Source organism: Coffea eugenioides, chromosome 11 (assembly GCF_003713205.1).
Source record: "Coffea eugenioides isolate CCC68of chromosome 11, Ceug_1.0, whole genome shotgun sequence".
Taxonomy (NCBI): domain Eukaryota; kingdom Viridiplantae; phylum Streptophyta; class Magnoliopsida; order Gentianales; family Rubiaceae; genus Coffea; species Coffea eugenioides.
The window spans coordinates 4,601,066-4,618,819 of record NC_040045.1 but is presented as its reverse complement, the minus strand read 5'-3'; the positions used below and the strand labels follow the sequence as shown (position 1 = coordinate 4,618,819).

The following is a 17,754-nucleotide window of genomic DNA, read 5'->3' as shown; positions in this document are numbered from 1 at the left end:
AGGGACACACCACCAAAATGTAATCTTGGTTGTATCAAGGTCCACTTGCTTAAATATCCTACACAGCTAAATTATAGACATTTCATTTGGATCCATATCTTTCTATATGCCTATTTTATAGTTTCCAATATAAGCGATATTTGGATTACTTCTAAATTTTCCCTCAAAATACATGTGAATCTCAACTAGTTCATCTCCTTTTCAACTTTCTTCTGTTTCATACAATAAGGCAAAAAAAAAAGAGTATAGATTAGTCACCTAAGTAATTTGTCCCTATAACGTTCACTATGTTATGTTCACTATGTTCACCTAAGTAATTTTCAAATACTATAAAAATTTTTAAAAAGTACTCTAAAGAATACTTTAAAAAGTAGTTTAAAATTTTTTAATATTTAAAAAATATTTCAAAATATATTTTAAAAATTCTACTACTCTTAAATATGCCAAAATATTTTCTAAAAATATCCCAAACTATACTCTAAAAACTCTGTTACAATAAAATTTTTTAAAAACACCTCAAAAAACAGCTAATTCAAACGGAGAAGATATTTTTCAAATCTGATGATGACAGGGATAAAAAAACAAAGCAAAATTAGCGTATCGAACTACAATCAAGTTTCAACCTTTACAGTAGCATATATTATATGAATCCTTTTTTGACCAAAAGACTGAATATGAAAACCCAACAAAAGGCCAATATGAACGCTACACCCACATGCAACAACAATATATCTACGAGGTTATCCAAATTATTACAACCAATTTCAACTTATTAAGAGCTCCCATAAACCAAAATCATGCATAACAAACAGCAAGAGAGAATATGAAAGTTACCCATTATCCTTCGAGTCCCTTTATAAATCTTCAATTGCTTATATTTCACGTTATTCGCTTTCGATTGGTCCATTGGTAGACCAAAGGGCTAATTGTGACATTCTGCATGCTACTATTAGTTTAGATGGTTTCTGTATAATTTACACCTTAATAAAATTGTAGGGAGCTAAAATGTAGGTTTCTGAACGACAAAGAGTTAAATTGAATATTCTCCAAACCACAGGGACCTTCTTGATATTTTACTCTTTATTTTACTTTTCCTAATAAATTTCTTTCTGAAAGATACATTCGAAAGACGTGGAAGGCTGCTAACACTGTACGATTCTCTCTAATCTGCAAAAGCAAGGCCAACGCCCCTCCACTCACCCGCGCATCCACTCTCTCCTCCTCCTCCTGTTTCACCCGCCTGATGTGAAAAAACGATTCAAGAATCTATCTTTCCACTTGTTGGATTCAAAATGGCGTCTTCTTCTTCACCCGCCTGATGTGAAAAACGATTCAAGAATCTATCTTTCCACTTGTTGGATTCAAAATGGCGTTTCTATCATTACAATTCGTCAATGGCACAATTGCTTTGTCAACAACAACCTCATCAACAACAATTCTGCCCTCTTTTTCCCCTATTCTGTCCAAAGTTGCTGCTGCTACCCCTTCTTTTTCTGCAGCTTCTGCAGTTCAATGTTGCTCTCGAGTCTGCCACCAAGTACCCTCCGCTGGCCGTCCTCCTGCTCCTGGATTGCAGTCTCCTCATGATGTCAAGATAAACATTAACAACAACGAAAAAGGTCCTCCCAGTGCGAGAGAGCCTGCTGATGGAGATTCAGAGAAGGCAGCAGTAGAAGGGAGTGAGAATGGTAGTGATGGGATATCGGGAATTGAAGTTCCTAGGCCGAGATACATCTCCATTTCTAAGGCAAGGCTCCTCAACGCCATCGTTTCCGAGTTGTTCGACTCACAACTCGAGGCCGACCACTTTCTTCATCTTTCCAAGTAGGCATTGTTATTGTTTCTTTGAATTTTCATAGCTTGGTTTTGACTAACGCATTTCACCGACTGCCCCCTTCTTTATATGTTCGCTGTGTGACTTTTGAGCATTGGTTATGGGGAAGACATGAAATATTGAGGGTAGTCTCCTTACCTTGTAAATTGATGTTAAATTTAGTGTTTGTATAAATGATGTTTGACTGCCTCAGTCAACCTATTCTCTTTTAGTTGGTATAATAGACAGAACATATCCAAGTACATCAAAACTTGTAGGAACCGATTATTAATTACTCCTGCACCTTAAAGGCCTGATAAAATAATTGGACATGGAAATGAGAGCGAGCCTGATATTCAAAGATACATGGATAAGAGTGAGCTCTCAAGTCCTAGTTCAAATAATGGAGGTAGTGGCTTTCTTTTGGCCATGGTCCTAGGAAACGGAGACTTGTGCTATCGAGTCTCATTTTCTCTTGCTTGAGGGAGGCCTTCATATCAGCAATGAAGTTAGATTAACATTTATAAGCCAATGAAGAGGTCCCTCTGACCATAAAAGAGTAGATTGCCGACAATCTCCTTGTGGAGTTGTGGTTTAAATGTCTCCACCTGTAGCCAACACTTCATTTAAACTCTACCTTTTGCTGCCTTGTGTCTTGGATTCCTGATTCACCAACCCAATGTAAAACTTATCAAATATTTTTGCATAGCACGGGTTTTTCATGTGTCAAAATTGTGCAACACAGGTCGCCTTCTCTTCCTTGTGCATTCTTCTATTAGCTTGAGGTATATGTAATGTGAGTGCTCTATTGCAGCCTTTTCTCTTGTGACTAGGCTATGTGTAAGTTTGAAACTTATGGAAGTTGCTATTGCAATCTAGAAGCGTATTATTTATTTTGAGATATGATGCTCTGCAAGGCTGTGCCCTATTCTTTTGTGGAAAGGGTTACATTTGGTCATGGTTTTTTAAGCAATTTATCCTTTTGCAACGACAAGGAACTCATGTAATTATTAGTTGAAGGATGTTTTCAGATCATTGTGCAAATGAGACCTTTTTATTCATGTATTTTTACAGATGCTTGGATTCTATACTTCTTGCTGAGCACAAATGCATCTTAGAGGAAATGCGGCTTGACTATGATCTGACGAATTCTGTGGAGAGTGAGGGGAATGTTTACCAAGGTTTATCTAATCTGGAAAGAAAATCTGAATCAAATGGAAAGAATTCTTATGCTGCTGGTAGCATGGAAGAATATGGGGTGAATGGGTTTGACAATAAAAAATCTGATCTTTCTTCTGAGTTGGCTTCTCTATTGGCTTCTTTTTCTGACAATATGAAGACAAATCCCATGAAAAGGTCCAACCTTCTATAATTGTTGATTTTGTATGTGTATTATGTTTTTATTATGTTGTGTTATGTTCTGAAAATAAGTTTCAAGTAATATGTTTTGACTATGGGATTATGTACATGACAAGTAAATTAAATCAATCTTCAAACATGAACATGTTAATCCAAAAATAACTTGAAGCAATTCTTTAGATACAGATACAGTCAATTTATGAGTGGTAGCTTATGGTTGCTTATTTGATAGTTCTAATGATGGCCATATGCTTTATTTGTTTTGGGATATTACTTGTTGATTGCTTTAGCATCTGATGATTTGCACTCATTTGAACTATAATAGACTCTAGCTGTAGTTTTTGGTACTAAATCTACAGTTTGAACATCAATCTCTTAGTATCTCTCTCTTTTTGTTCTTCTACCTCTTATTACGTTTGTGGGAAATATTGTAATTCTGGTCTTTATAGGGGTTTCCTGTGGAAATTAGTATACTGGAGGTCATTGAAGGCACTCATTCTCTGACTATAATTTTTCTACATAGTATTGATTATCTCTTCTCTCTCTTCACCTATTTTCCAATATTGTTGAAAACTCAAACCTTCATTTTTTTTTTGCGAATTAGGCAAGCTTTATTGATGATAAGTGGCAAACCATTAAGTCAACACACTTTTCTGTCCAATTCTTGTCAAATGATCAACTACAGAACACAGTAGGGTGTATGCATGCATATAAGGACCAGGACTAGAAAATTGTCCTGTCAAACAGATAAATTTTGAAATCCCTCCTAATTCTATATGGATTTCTTCTCTATCTTTGTCAGCTTGCATTACCAACGACATAAATGTTTGTAAGTCTCGTATGCATATAAGGACCAGGACTGGAAAATGTCCTGTCAAACAGATAAAAATTGAAATCCCTCCTTATTCTATTTAGATTTCTTCTCTATCTTCATCAGCTTGCATTACCAAAGACACAAATGTTTGTAAAGAATTCTCCATGATATACTTGATCCCTGCAAAATAATGTGTAAAATGTGTACGAGCCTTGTTTGCCAGATGTCCAACCAGCCTACATCCTTGTCTTTTGACCAACTGGAAAAGAATGATTCATTTAATAGAAGGGCGTGCTTTTAGTTCCTCTGGGTTGTGTGGCTGTGGTTTTGTTATTTGCCAACTGTGTATGGCCTTCCCGGTTAAGGTAGTACTATTGGGACATAAGCACCATTTTGCTATTGTCATGCCAGATCATCTAGCCTTCTCTAACCACCATAGCTCCTGTGCATGGATCAGTACTTTAGCAATATTTTGACTGGAGCTGATATTTAGATCCTATGTCTTGAATGCAGGACTAGATTAATTTTGCCGAAACACGATAAGAGTGTTAGACAATAGTCAGATGAAAAGCACAAAAACAAAAATAGATTATTGAGTACCATTTAATATTCTTTTTCCTGTTATACTTGAGTAGGGTGGTTTGGATTCTTTGTTCTTTTCTTTATCTTTGTCAAGGTTCTTTGTTTGAAATTGCCATTTATGGTAAGAAAGCCAGAGCACTAGTGACAGAGCCAAAAGCTACCCATGAATTATTTTTAATGAAATAAACACAAGGAAAGAATAGTGACAGGCGGGAGAGAGTGATTGTCCAAAATGAAAACTAGGCTTATTAACTGTTGAACTCAATCACAACTTTCTATGTTGCAGTTTGTCTTTGAAACATTTGATCTGTTTGTAGTTTTTGCTACTGTAGTGTGCACATTTATGAATTGTACATTTTTGATCATCCTTATTATTCTTATTCACTCACCTGGACGGGTAGAATGATTGACCAAGAAGGCTGATGGCCTAGGTTGCTGACCTCCGTTGCACTTGGGAGGATGTCCACCCGAGGTCCACCCAAGTGCTAGAGCTTATGTCATAATTCTGCTGATCCTGATCTATTATCTAAATCTGTTTGACTAGTTATTCAGAGTTTTTTGTAGAGTTGCTGTGCATGCCCGTTTTCAGCGTTCGTTTGTGCAGCTGCTTTCTAATGCCGAGTTTGAAGAATTGTCAGTTCGGGATTTGCTATTGACATCCTCTTTAAATACCGATTACCTTCTCACTTTGCCAATATATGTTGACTGGAGAAGGGCTTCTGAATCAAATGCAATCATTTACAGGTACCATTATTCTTATCCTGCATCATGCATCCCAAGAACCTTAGACATGTCCATATCAAGTGCATTTTATCTGTTGTCTTTAACATTCGATACATGACAACTTATTCCTTGTATCTTGTTTCTTAAATTAACCCCGAGTATTGGAGTTTTGATTCTCCAATTTTTTATTTTACTCTCCTTGAAGGTGCTTCAGTTGTGGCTGACCATTTTTGTCTGCTCTTGGTGGCCTTTGCATGTTTTTGTTCTAGTGTGAATCTAGAACTATGGCATTTAGAAATATGGAATATGTAGGTTTTTGTACTTGGGGAGAAATTATGTACCATAACCTTATATATTGGGTTAGTATGAATCTTCTAAGTGGTTTTTTCTAGGCTTGCCAACTGTTTACAGTTTAGTGCACTCAAAATCTCCTTTTGTTCAATGGCCTCATTTATTCAAAATTATTCTATTTTTAGTGTTATACAGGGGATGATACACTAGAAGTTTCTAACTTGGAGGTTCTCTTTTCTTCTTCTTGTCATTTTGTATAGGAGTCTTCACAAGTAATCACCTCTTGTAATACAGGCGAGGTCATGCGACTGAGAGGCAGAAAGGATTGTTAACAGTTGAAAAACTGGATTACTTGCAGTCGATGCTGTTACAAAGAATTTTCTTTCTCATATCAAGACCACTGGGGAAGTTTGGTGTATGGTTAGCTGAGGTACTTGGCATCAGTTTTCTGTCTTATCTGTTATGTCTTCCATTTAGCCAATCTTGTGAAATACTTCTTCATTATGTGTTCCATGTCCTTGAATCTATTTCTGAGGTCTTTGTCTGTTTAATCATCAAAATAAATTCGTAGTAAGTTTTGATTTAAAATTGGGGAAAATGGCAGTAAACCCCTTTAAGGTTTGGTGCCAATACCACTTTGCCCGCTAACATTAAATTTTAACAACTTTGCCCCCTTCCATTAGTCAAAAGTTATACTTGACGATTTTCAATTATTAAACTTCTGAAAATGCCTTTATTTCTACATGTCGGAACTTTTGGACAAAATTACCGTTTTCCTAACAGATATCTTCATTTCTTATAAACGTACACGGGCATCCTTTTACTGCCCTTGTATGAAAAACCCAGCTCCTTTGTGTGGGTCAATTCTGTTGCTTTGGCAAATTAGTGGCTGAATTCAGAAAAAAATTACTCAAATTACTTGGTACCATTTATTTAGTGTCATGTATTGAAATTACTTTTCATATGTATTCATATATTGTCTTCATTTTATGCAAACTAATTTAATGAAAGAACCAATCAATTTTATGCAAAAACAATTTCAATACATGACATTAAATAATTGGTACCAACTAGTTTGAGTAATTTTTTTTGGGAATTTAGCTACTAGGTTTCCAAAGAAGAAAAATTGACAAAGCAACCTACAAATAGGATCTGGGTTTTTCATACAAGAAGGATGATAAGAGGCAAATAGGATTTGCGTGTAAGTTTATACGACGAGGAAGATATCTGTTTAGGAAAAGCGCAGTTTTATCGAACAGTTCCAATATGTAGAAATAAGGGCATTTTTGGAAGTTTAATAATTTGAAAGAGTCAAATATAACTTTAGACTAACACAGAAGGGGGCAATGTGGTAAAAAATGAATGGTAGGGGGCAAAGTGGTGTTGAGACCAAACATTAAGGGGATTTACTGCCAATTACCCTTGAAATTATCATGTTATTCTTTCTTTAGACTTTATTTGGTCATTCCTAGAAAGCTAGTACAGTAGATTCATAGACAAAACTGTCAGAGCGTTTCGATATCTTTATGGCACTAGACTTGTCAATGTAAGTGTTGCTTCATCACAACCTGTCCGCAGCACATTGAGTAGTCTGATTGATTGTCAATGTATTTCAAAATCATTGACTGTTCAGTGCTGCTTCAGATTTTTAACTGCAGGTTAAGTGATTGATACTGTTCACAGTGGTTTAAAGTGATTAGCATTTACATCACTGGCCAAGCAATGCAGGGCCAATTAACTGACTGCATTATGATTCTTTTTTCCTTTACTAATTGCTTAAACTGTTAAACATGCCCTTGAATTGGCCTTTTTTGATTGTGGGCGGTGGAATTTAGTGACTTCAGGCATCTGAGCAAGTCTGTCTGAAGTACAAGATTCAAATGTTGTTGCAATCAATTTTGCAAGTAAATACACTTAAAAACTGAAAGGAACCTCTTCAGTAGAAGGAACTGATACCCAAGTGAATTTTTATCCATACCAGAAGTTAACTACAGTTTATTCTACAGCAGGTTCTCAAAAGGAACAAACAGATACGCAATACAATATTGTGGACAGAAAATCTAAATGACTGGCTGAAGAAATTGCCATTCTTTCAACAATCATATTTGGATGAGATATTCTCATCCGAAGATGAGTTGGAAGTTGACCTTTTAACATCCAGTGACCTTCCTATCTGGTTAGCAGCTCAAAGGGCAGTAACTCGTTATGAGGGAATCTTATCAACTACTGGGCCCCGTGGCAGGCTCTTGAGAAAGTTACTTACATGGATTGGACTTGCACCATCGGCCCCAGAACAAGCGCTGGATCTCAAGTCAAGGACCGTTGTTTGTGACTCCAAACCTTACTCAGGGTAGGTAAAAATTGTGAATTGGCTCTCTTGTCCTTATCTGTCATTGTAAAATGCTGAGATTGCACCATCAACCCAAAAGATGCACTTATATTTTGTTGGCAAAGTGAATATGATCTGTGAAGTGCATATATGTGTGAATCACCTGGCTTTCCCCACTTCTCTGTGTATTTGTGTCACAGAGCAGGAGTGAGAGAGCTTGTGCATGTACAGTCGCTTTTGCTTACTATTTGTGTTGTACATTTCTCTTTGGCCAAATCATAGTCGAGAGAGAGAGAGAGAGAGAGAGAGAGAGCTTCTGAATGTATAATGGCTACTTGTTACGATTTGTGTTGTCTTACATTTCTCTTTGACCAAATCATAGTCTTTCTTACATGTAAAGTGGTGATTTGTATACACTAGTAATTTACTCAGAGAGAAGAGCATATGTTTTGTGAGGCACTATAGGCTTGCTTGCACTCACATGGCATGATTGCACAGCATGTATAGTAATGCAGAATTCTTGACTGTTTAGCTTTTCTCTTTTTTATTTGAGAGGAGAGGATAAAATTCTGCAATTTTGCTAACATTAAGATTTTATATGAGCAAGGTGCTTTTTACTTTCTTCTTCTTTATCTTCTTCTTTTGTATTTTTTTTAAGCGAGTGCTACTTCTAAGTTACTTCAACCCAATGTATGACAAGGAAACGTAATGTTTTCTGTGACAAGGAAATGTAATGTTTTCTGTTTGCCATGCTACCAGTGCATGGACTAACAACATCTTACCATTTGGCAAAATTTATTATTTAAATATGAAGCTTAACCCTGGTTATGCTCACAATTTTTGAAGACTGCTTCTTGGTGAAGCTTGGTTGCTATGTTTTTTAGCCCTGGTCAGAAATGTAGTTTTGACTTTTCCTATGCTAGTACCCCACAAGTGCATGGACTAATAATGTATTGCCAGTTGTTAAAATTATTAGTGAAATTTGAAGCTTTACCCAGGGTAAGCTCAGAACCTTTGAGGACTGTTTGTTCAGTGAAGTTTGATTGTTTTGCACATACCTTCCTAGTTCTACTTAAAAGACCACCTCGGAACAATATTCAATGCTTTATTATGACCTTGGAGATTATACGTACTGTTCACAACTCGGCCTTTCACATGTGCTGTGCAGTGTTAAAGGTCTTGTAAACTATTGTGGTTTGTGGCAGAGTTTGTTATACACTGTTAAACTACTATTGCCATTGTGAAAGGATAGTCAAACTTGCGGACCTATGGTACTTAATCTCCCAAGCAGAATTACATGCCACATCTGTAAAAACATGAAAATCCTTTGCATATATATGTTTAGGCATGCATCTTGTCGTGTATCTTTGTCTTATTAGTGTAGTTTTGAAAACTCTGATCCGGCATGGTGGAAAGGGAGTTAGCAAGAACTTGTGTCTGTATGATGATATTGCTTTCCATCAACCAGCTTTGTTTTTACAATTGGTAATCTGACTTTCTGAACATTGAAATGATTAAATTATGAAAAATAATCTGTATATGTAGGCCTATATTCTTGTCAAGGATAACACTTGGTGATATATGGAGACCTGCTTCACTAAAACATTGTGGAAATGATTTCTGGAAGATGCTGAAAACTGCCATTTCCATTCTTATCTCTCAATCAACTCTCCAGGTATAGGCGCATATACATGTTTATGTTTTTTTCTTCCTTTGCTAGGATAAATCTGATTTTCCACAAAATCTGGCAGAATTTAAGTTCAAAATTGAATGTCATAAAAGAACCTCAAGTTTCGGCTTCCAGTGCTTGAACTGCTCTCGTGATTACTGATTCCAAGATGATCTGACCCAAAAAATTTAAAATCTTACTAAAGTAATTTTGGATTTTTAGCTAATTCCAGTTGAAACCAAGTGGGGTATGATTATTGTTATGTGCTTTATATTATCGGCAACTCATGTTTGTGCATGAACTAAGTCACAGATTAAACAAAAGATATAAAATGAAGCAGTATTGTTGTTAATAAGATGAAAAGTTCATAAAAATTCATCAATGGTGGCTGAAGCTGAATTTTTTATTTGGTTTTACTCCAGAATCATTAGTTTTCAGATAGATGTAAGTTTGGTCACCTGAAGTTGATTAGTTGGTTTACTATGATTTTTCTATGTGCCAGACATCACCATGATAACAAAATTACGTCCTACAAGGATAAAATGGAATCTCTGTTTGACAAAAGACCATGACTTCGTTTCCAATGCCTGAAAACACTATCCGATGGATTAATGAACTTTTTACGGAAGCTTTGAAACCAAATTACTAATGGAAGTAGAAAATTAGATGGAGCCTGATCCATTTAAAAAGGTTTTGATCGCCTTCTACAAAAGTTCAACTTTATTGATGTGGCACAAGGGTGTGTTTGTTTCAACTGAAAATGTTTTCCAGAAAACATTTTCAGGAATTTCCGGTGTTTGGTTACTATAAAGTCCCTGAAATTATTTTACTGCTTACTGCTGAAAATTTTTCACGTCAAATGGGTGTAAATTAAGTTCCTGATCACAACTTCTTGAGTTATTTTTCATTTACATCAACAAGTAATCTCATCGTTCCCCACTTTCGAAAGGGAACTCGATTTGAAGAAATAAACACCTTATAGTCAGGCTACCAGGGCCTGGACTCCTCATCTTCTTCCCTGTTCCTCCTTCCCATGCCCCCAAATAAATCAAACGCCAGCATTATCACAAGCAAATCCACACACTGTATGCCCCTTGGCACATACCCATTAGACACACAAAATATAGGTATATCTGAGTTTGCCAGAAATCTAATATGGGGAGCAAAGCGACAGCCATGGGAGATGGATGCAAAAAGGAAAGAAAAGAGATGGCTGGAGGGAGGATGGATTGCAGAGGATATTTTGTTGCAAAAAGATTGCTCTGGCCTTATTTTTTAAAATATCTTTATATAATTCTCATATGGGTTTTCTTCAGAAGATCAATTTGTTTTTTTCATAGACACTACTGTGTGGTTTGGTTTAGAATTTCTTTTCATAGATAGTACAGTGGTGGCAGAGGCAGCAGTTGGGATGGGGGAGGGCGAGTAGCAGGGTGGGGGCACTGGTTGGGAGAGTTGTGGTGGAAGATTGGTGATTCTGCCAAAAAGAACAGTCAGCGATTGGGGGATATTTTGAAAACACTTTCCTAGAACTAATAACCAAACACCTGAATTCTTCTGGAAAATGATTATATTTTCCATGACATTTATTTTCAGGGGAAATATTTTCTTTAGGGAATTTTTTACAGTTTACGAAATGGACTCTTAGTTTGTCTGCTGTACTTATATATGATAATTCCTTGCGATCATGTTGGAATTAACAGTTAAGGTTAATGATTATCAATACAGTTAGTAGCAACTTCTATTAATAGAAGCAATGTCTTTAAAATTCAACTAACTCAGTCATGTGTGGAGGCTCCAAGTAGTTGTTTGATAGCTTGGACACAGTTCTGATGATTAGTAAATGGACACTGATGCTGAGATATGGACAAAATCTCCTTATGGTTGTATCTGGCAAAATATGTTATTCTATATAAGCTAAGAAAGAAAGACAGTGTTCAACCAAATCAAGCATGAGAACAACTGGTGAGGTTCCCAGTGCCTTTGATTCACTTGATGTGTCATATAATTTGAGACATGATGTTAACATCCAGTCCCTGTTGAAGCTGGCCAAAGGCCCTTTCTATTGGTATTGGGTTGGTTTCCTTTTTAGTTGAAGTTTTCTGTTTACTAACTGCTTGGAGGCAACTTAATTTCTTCACAAGAAAAGTATATGAACCTGATATATCTTGAATGATGTTAAAGTTATGTAGAATTTATGAGATGGAATTTACAGTCATCTATGAGATGTCCTCGTAGCAATTTTAACAGACCGTAGATGAAATGATACATAATTGACTAGAGGTGTTGATAATTTTAATGTGCCTGCCATTTGAGGTGAACTTCCCCTAAGAAAGTTTTGAATCAACTAAACATGTGGTCCTCGAAGCAGTAGAAGTCCATGACTTTAACTTGCATACTATAGAAGCATAGACATGGAATTGGCATGACAGAGACAAACAAAGACAACATTTTTACAGAAAGGGATTCAAAATTTTTCCACACATGAAAGTATTATACTTGTTTAATGGATACATGCCTTCAAAAATTTTCATTTACCAATTTAATGTATGATATATTTGTAGATTGACAAAAGGGGAGTATAGAAGTGCACATTTTGTTCTCGAAACATATTCAGGGTTAAAGGACTGACATCGCACCTATTTTATTCTAATAGCCACACATTGCAAGCTAAAGCATAGTTGCTATGTCAAATAAATATAATTTTATTATCATTGTGAATGCAATTTTAATTGCTGTCTTTAACATTTACTAGTAAATCAGTTGTTTAACAAATTGTATTATGCTTTTCCTCATTATATGGCACATGTAAATTGTGGATATTGCATATCGAATCTTTCATAACTATTTTAAACTTGATTACTAATAAACATTTCACACTTGGTAAATTTACAAATCATTTTCAAAATTTCGCTTTTCATTTCTTTAATTATTGGCATGGTTGAAGGACTGTTATGCATGTTAGAGGGTTTAATACTTGTGTTTCAATGGCACTTGTAGGACTCAGATGAATATTAATCAAAATTCAATTCTTTTCTTTATGGTGGATACCTGGTTGTTAAAAAGACACTACCTGATTATTTTGTTAACGTCTTGCCTTTATATCCTTGATTCCTTGCCCATCTGCCCCAGAATTGATCAGATCAGACTATCATGACCTGTGGAATCTTCTAAAGTATGTAATACCCTTGAACTTGCAAAAATGTCTCAAGAATTTACACATTCCTCTGCGCTTGTCTTTTGGTATTACCATACCTTTACGTGAATTGTTTGATCAATTTATTCTTGTTTTTTGTTTTTTCAAAATTATCACTTTGGAATTCAAGAAAAGTGTCTTTGATAGGAGCCAGCATTCAAAGAGTTGATTCTGCTCTATACAAAGGAGTTGGATGGAACAGATACTGAAGATAAAGCTAATGTTCCTCCCTTGGAGTTGAAGATTTATGAGAAAATTCCTATACCAGATTTACCAGTAAAATTACTAGAACTACACTTAGACTTAGTCTGTTTCTATTGGTGAAAATTTATTACGCTATTTGAATTTTCAATGTCTAGGTGGGGCAGTTCTTTACTTTATTTCTCATGTGTATTTTGGTGTAGGTTATATTTCCTCACAAGAAGCTTTCTTTCCGCATCCTTGATGCGGTATGGAGAAAATTCAGTAATACTCTTCCACACAAAAATTTTTGATAAATGTTTATGAATTTGGACTTCTTGCTAATTGCTTTACTCGTATCATAGCAAATTGTTGTCTTGGCTCATTTGTTATTCTTTTTCTCTAAAGACGGTTGGAGTGTTAATTTGGCTTTTCTAATCATGTAGGCTATTATCTTCTTTCAATTTTTGGTTGTTATTGTTTCTGTTGTCCTGTTTCGAATCATCTAATCTGCTTCTGACAACTAAATAAATAGAGTAGATAAATAGAAGTGGTTTAAAGGAGAGCAGGTTCAAGACTCCAGTGAAAGAAGTTTTTGTCACTTGACATGAATGATGAAAATGTAAGGAAAAAGTGATAGCAATTGACTTTGATATGGAGAACTCAACGAAATAAACTTATTTATTGTATCCGGTTGTTCAATTTTTCATTTCAATTCACCTGTCAATGCATGTTATAATTCAATCGGGTGCAGTTATTCAGCAATTTTTGTTTCCAACTTGCTATTGATCTCGTTTCTAATGATTTCCATATTAATTGTATAGTATGTTCAAAAGATTCAGTGTGATGATTGGAAATTGATTTTAGTCCTGTTACTTTTCATGCCTTAGATGTGCATTAGATATCATAAAAGTATGCTTCATCGTGTATATATATCATATGCCTTTTCCTCTTCAGCGTGTCATGCTAATGTTGTTCGTTGGTATACTAGGCGTGATAATTGCATATTGCCTTTATTCCTTTTTTCTTTCTGCTTGTGGATCTGCTTTACATATTATTAAATAAAATATGCATCGTTGCTGAAATGTTTTCTCCTCTTGATGATGTTATGCTAATTCTGTTTGTAGGTACGCTTGGATGTGGCTACTATATTGGGACTATTAGCATTCTTCATAAACTACAAGTTTGAGGACATTTTATCTTCCCCGTATGTGCTCAGTAATTAACTATTGCTTCTAAAATTCTCCTTTTCTTGGCATGTTATTTCTGAAAATTTTTCGCTTTTAGATCTACCGAGACTCCTTGTTGTGCAAGGAACAGTCTGGCAATTTGACAGTTCTGCTGGCCTTTTTCCCCCCTTTCTGTTCTTTAAAAGGTAGAGATCATTGTATAAAAATTGCACCAGGATTCAATCAAGGTACATAAGTTACCAGATTCGTATGGGATTGAAGCATTCCGAATAGTGCTGGGAAAGATGTATGCCATTGCAAAAGGATCTACGGAACTGGAAAAGACTGTCCCACAAACAGTTTCAGTTTGGAGGATCTTACTCATTCCATCAGACCTACCACTGTTCTGATTGCCATGTAGTGATTTTGATATGTACATGGATATCTGTCTGGCATGTTAGTTATTATTTATCCTTCTATAAGGTCCCCAGCTGATAAAAATTTGATAAAAAATCATATATTCTGCCTGGAATTATCAGATTAAAGCTCTCATAGCTTGGGTTTTATAGCCTTATAATATTGCATGCTCCTTTCAATGTCATTATGATACCGCAACATTATCAGATTTCTAAATTTCTTCTCTGGAGTAATAGCACTTTGCATTTAGATGAGCATGTTGTACCAATATACTGTTTAAGAGTTTATTTTAGAATTGAGCTCATGAAAATGCAGTCTATCATTCTAGATTGTGTTTCCCTATGGAAAGTGATTATTAACACCTTATAGCTGCCTTGTGTTTTCATAATGTGGATGTTGTAAAAAGTTTATGATTAAAAGACCTGCTGAATTTGTTTTGATTGACATTTTCATATGGCAGCTGCACGATGTTATATTACATGCTCCTTAATTTGCGTGTTCTCGTATTTCCAATATTGGTGATCCAAGGACAATGTTTTCCTCACCAATGCCTTTGATATCTAAGCCATATACTTAAACTATGTGCTAATTGACGGTGAGGATTTGAATTTTGTCATCTGATTCTTGCAGATCGGCTATACTTCTGGATGTAATTACAGTTAGTGCACTTTTAATATATGTTTTTCGTGTGGTCTTGGGTTATAAAACTACCAGGGATCGGTACCAAGTGAGTCCAGAATGTCCCCCTCCTTTATTTCAGGTTATGTTTTAGCATGCATCTCCAGATCTCATGGTTTATTTTCTCAATTTTTTTAAGCTTCTCGTTAACAGGACACTTTATGAGAAAACTGTCGCAAGTGGCTTTGGTTCCGTTTTCTTTCTCCTTGATGCTTCTCAACAACAGCAAGTAAGGGCTCTATTTCGTCAACTCATTTTAGCTGGACAAATAGAGATAAGAACTCCGAAGTTGTTCCAACTTAGAGTTAGCTAAGTAATATAAAGTTTTCCTGCTCCATCCCAATTCCTCTTGCATGATATCCCTTTTTTTCTCCTGGTGGTGGCAGAAAGTTTCATCTATATAATGATTTTTTTTGCAGTACAAGGAAGCCATTCTTGCATATGCAATCCTACTTAAAGGAGAGAATTGCCAGGTCTATATTAATCTACTTGGTCCTCTATTTGTATACATTGACTTCAACAAGTTCAGTGCATCTGCTTCCTGGCAGTTTTGTTTTCTCAGGGTTACATTAGATAAACTTCCAGTATGCTTCTTAAGCTCAAGTTCTTTTCATTTCCATATTTTCTGTTTATATTTTTCCTTTTGACATATGTCATTACGATGAACTTGAACTCCTGTGATATTTTTGCACCAATTTCGCATTGCGGACATGGCATAGTACACCAAAATCATATTACTAGTCTAGGATTTAGCAACCTGCCCTCTAATTGGGCAAACGGCTATTCTCAGATTGCACGCACTTTGCACCTAACACAGTACCAATAATGAAGACAGACCTTGCCCTTGTGAGAAACTAGTGAAGGTTGCTAGGAATGCTATGCTGAAGGACATTTATAAGGTATTGCTGTGAGTGGATTCCTTAAATTGGACTGACTGCCGCTGTAAATGACGTGCATAAATTAGAAATAGCAGCTCGTTGTCACAACAAATCAAAGACATGCACTTGTAACTGGAAATTCTGATGTATACATTGACAACCTTCATGTGTTTGTACATTTGAAATTTTGGGTTTGCACATTTGTGCAAAGAGATGGCTTCTTTGTGGTTATCAGCCTCATGTATATCTGCATATAATCAGGAATTTTTAAAATGCAGATGGTTTCTGCAAGGAGGGTTGGAGACGAGTGTGAGAAATTTATTTTTGATGTTTTCAACGAAAAGGTAAAAGCGTGACATGTTTATTTGTCAGCTGCAATTATTTGTGTTGATGAAAATCTGGATATTTGTGCAGATTGAAATGCCAATTGACAAGGCAAAGAACACGTTGTTGAGGCTTGGGCTTGTAACGGAAACAGCTTTGGAAGACGGAACTATACTCCAGGCTGTTCCCTGCTCTAGGGTGGCTGAGATTCTTAGACAAAAATGGGATGGCTTGCTTGCTTAAGTTTGTATGGTTGAATAGTGGATGGTTGAGCTATGCCCTCTCTGCTTAAGTGATGCTGTCACCTCGGCTTGTTGCTGAGATGGGGAACACGAGTTATTGGTTCTGTTATGTGATGGCATGCATTGGCATTCTGGAGCTTTTCTCATTCATAAATGGCAGAGGAAGGATGTAGAAAGGAGAATGAGGATGTTATTGTGATTTTCTGTAAATTCTTTGTTAGGTTAATCAATGTTAATTCATGCTCTCCAGAAACCACCTGTATCATGTACAATTTCCTCTGGATATGGAAGACAACTCCATGTTTGAATAAAATAGAGGAGGAGGAGGTCATAGTTTGTTGTTACAAGCATTGATATTCTTTGCTGCTATAGCCATTGAAACTCTTTGATGGTGATGTATGTTAATGTGTGGTTTTATCTGCTGCGCTTGCTTCTTGGGCAGAAGAAAGAAGTATATCCAATTAGGAAATCCATTTGACATGTAAATTTGCAATTTTGGCTCCATTTGCTGTCGAAATTGTCCCCTTGGTATCTGAATTTTTTATTCTTTAGATTCTGATAGTTCTCTTACCTACCGGATCAAGAAGCTAATCATCATATTCACATAAACAGGGCCAGTTTGAGAAAACAATTTCATAAATTAATACGAACAAATTCTTCACATATGTCCAACAACATGGTCATTAACAGATAAGATGTATATATAATACATATATATACACAATATAATAATTTAGTTATAATCCAATTCTTAGTAATATGAGAAATCAACTTGACTAAGTTTGTTGAATACCGGAATGTAACTTGACTTCTTGTGTTTTGTTTTTATCTTGATAGTTTGTTAATCTTATTTAGTGTTGTTTACAATTGTGTTATTATAAGTGAACATACAATTGTGATTTCGTTCTATTACATCTCAGTCGAATGTTTTAATGTCATTTTCATGGTATTGACATATTGCTAATCTTCTTTAATTATTAGTATTTGCAACTCGTTGAATAGTTTAAAGTTGAGAACTTGAGCTTGTTGTTAATGAATATTTTGAGATAGAATAAATAATAAAATTGTCCCGTGAATGAGCAGATTGTTA

At 35.7% G+C, this 17,754-nt stretch overlaps 1 protein-coding gene and 1 non-coding gene across 5 annotated transcripts; both read left to right on the top strand.

Annotated features, from left to right (window-relative positions):
* The first annotated feature begins 1,157 nt into the window (after positions 1-1,157).
* LOC113751680 lies at positions 1,158-17,063 on the top strand. Of its 4 annotated transcripts, none has more exons than XM_027295773.1 (14): positions 1,158-1,824; positions 2,888-3,169; positions 5,133-5,312; positions 5,877-6,012; positions 7,589-7,932; positions 9,457-9,586; positions 12,924-13,052; positions 13,181-13,225; positions 14,084-14,163; positions 15,173-15,269; positions 15,360-15,449; positions 15,640-15,693; positions 16,377-16,442; positions 16,513-17,063. In XM_027295773.1, the coding sequence occupies exons 1-14, from the start codon at positions 1,367-1,369 to the stop codon at positions 16,663-16,665; spliced, it is 2,244 nt and encodes a 747-aa protein (XP_027151574.1). In that variant the 5' UTR covers positions 1,158-1,366; the 3' UTR covers positions 16,666-17,063. The 4 variants fall into 4 exon arrangements, 3 of the variants coding, with proteins under 3 accessions (XP_027151574.1, XP_027151573.1, XP_027151572.1); XM_027295772.1 differs by having other exon boundaries at positions 5,121-5,312; positions 7,592-7,932; XM_027295771.1 differs by having other exon boundaries at positions 5,121-5,312.
* LOC113754559 lies at positions 4,950-5,104 on the top strand. Its single transcript, XR_003465242.1, has one exon. It is a non-coding gene; the product is annotated as a U1 spliceosomal RNA (small nuclear RNA).
* Positions 17,064-17,754: the final 691 nt, after the last annotated feature.

What these genes read in the sequence shown, in the direction of transcription:
- LOC113751680 (XM_027295771.1), top strand. Translation starts at nt 1,367, where the DNA reads ATGGCGTTTCTATCATTACAATTCGTCAATGGCACAATTGCTTTGTCA. An exon ending in TTGGTGTATGGTTAGCTGAG is followed by an intron (nt 6,013 to 7,588) that starts GTACTTGGCATC and finishes TTTATTCTACAG; the next exon opens with CAGGTTCTCAAAAGGAACAA. An exon ending in GACTCCAAACCTTACTCAGG is followed by an intron (nt 7,933 to 9,456) that starts GTAGGTAAAAAT and finishes CTGTATATGTAG; the next exon opens with GCCTATATTCTTGTCAAGGA.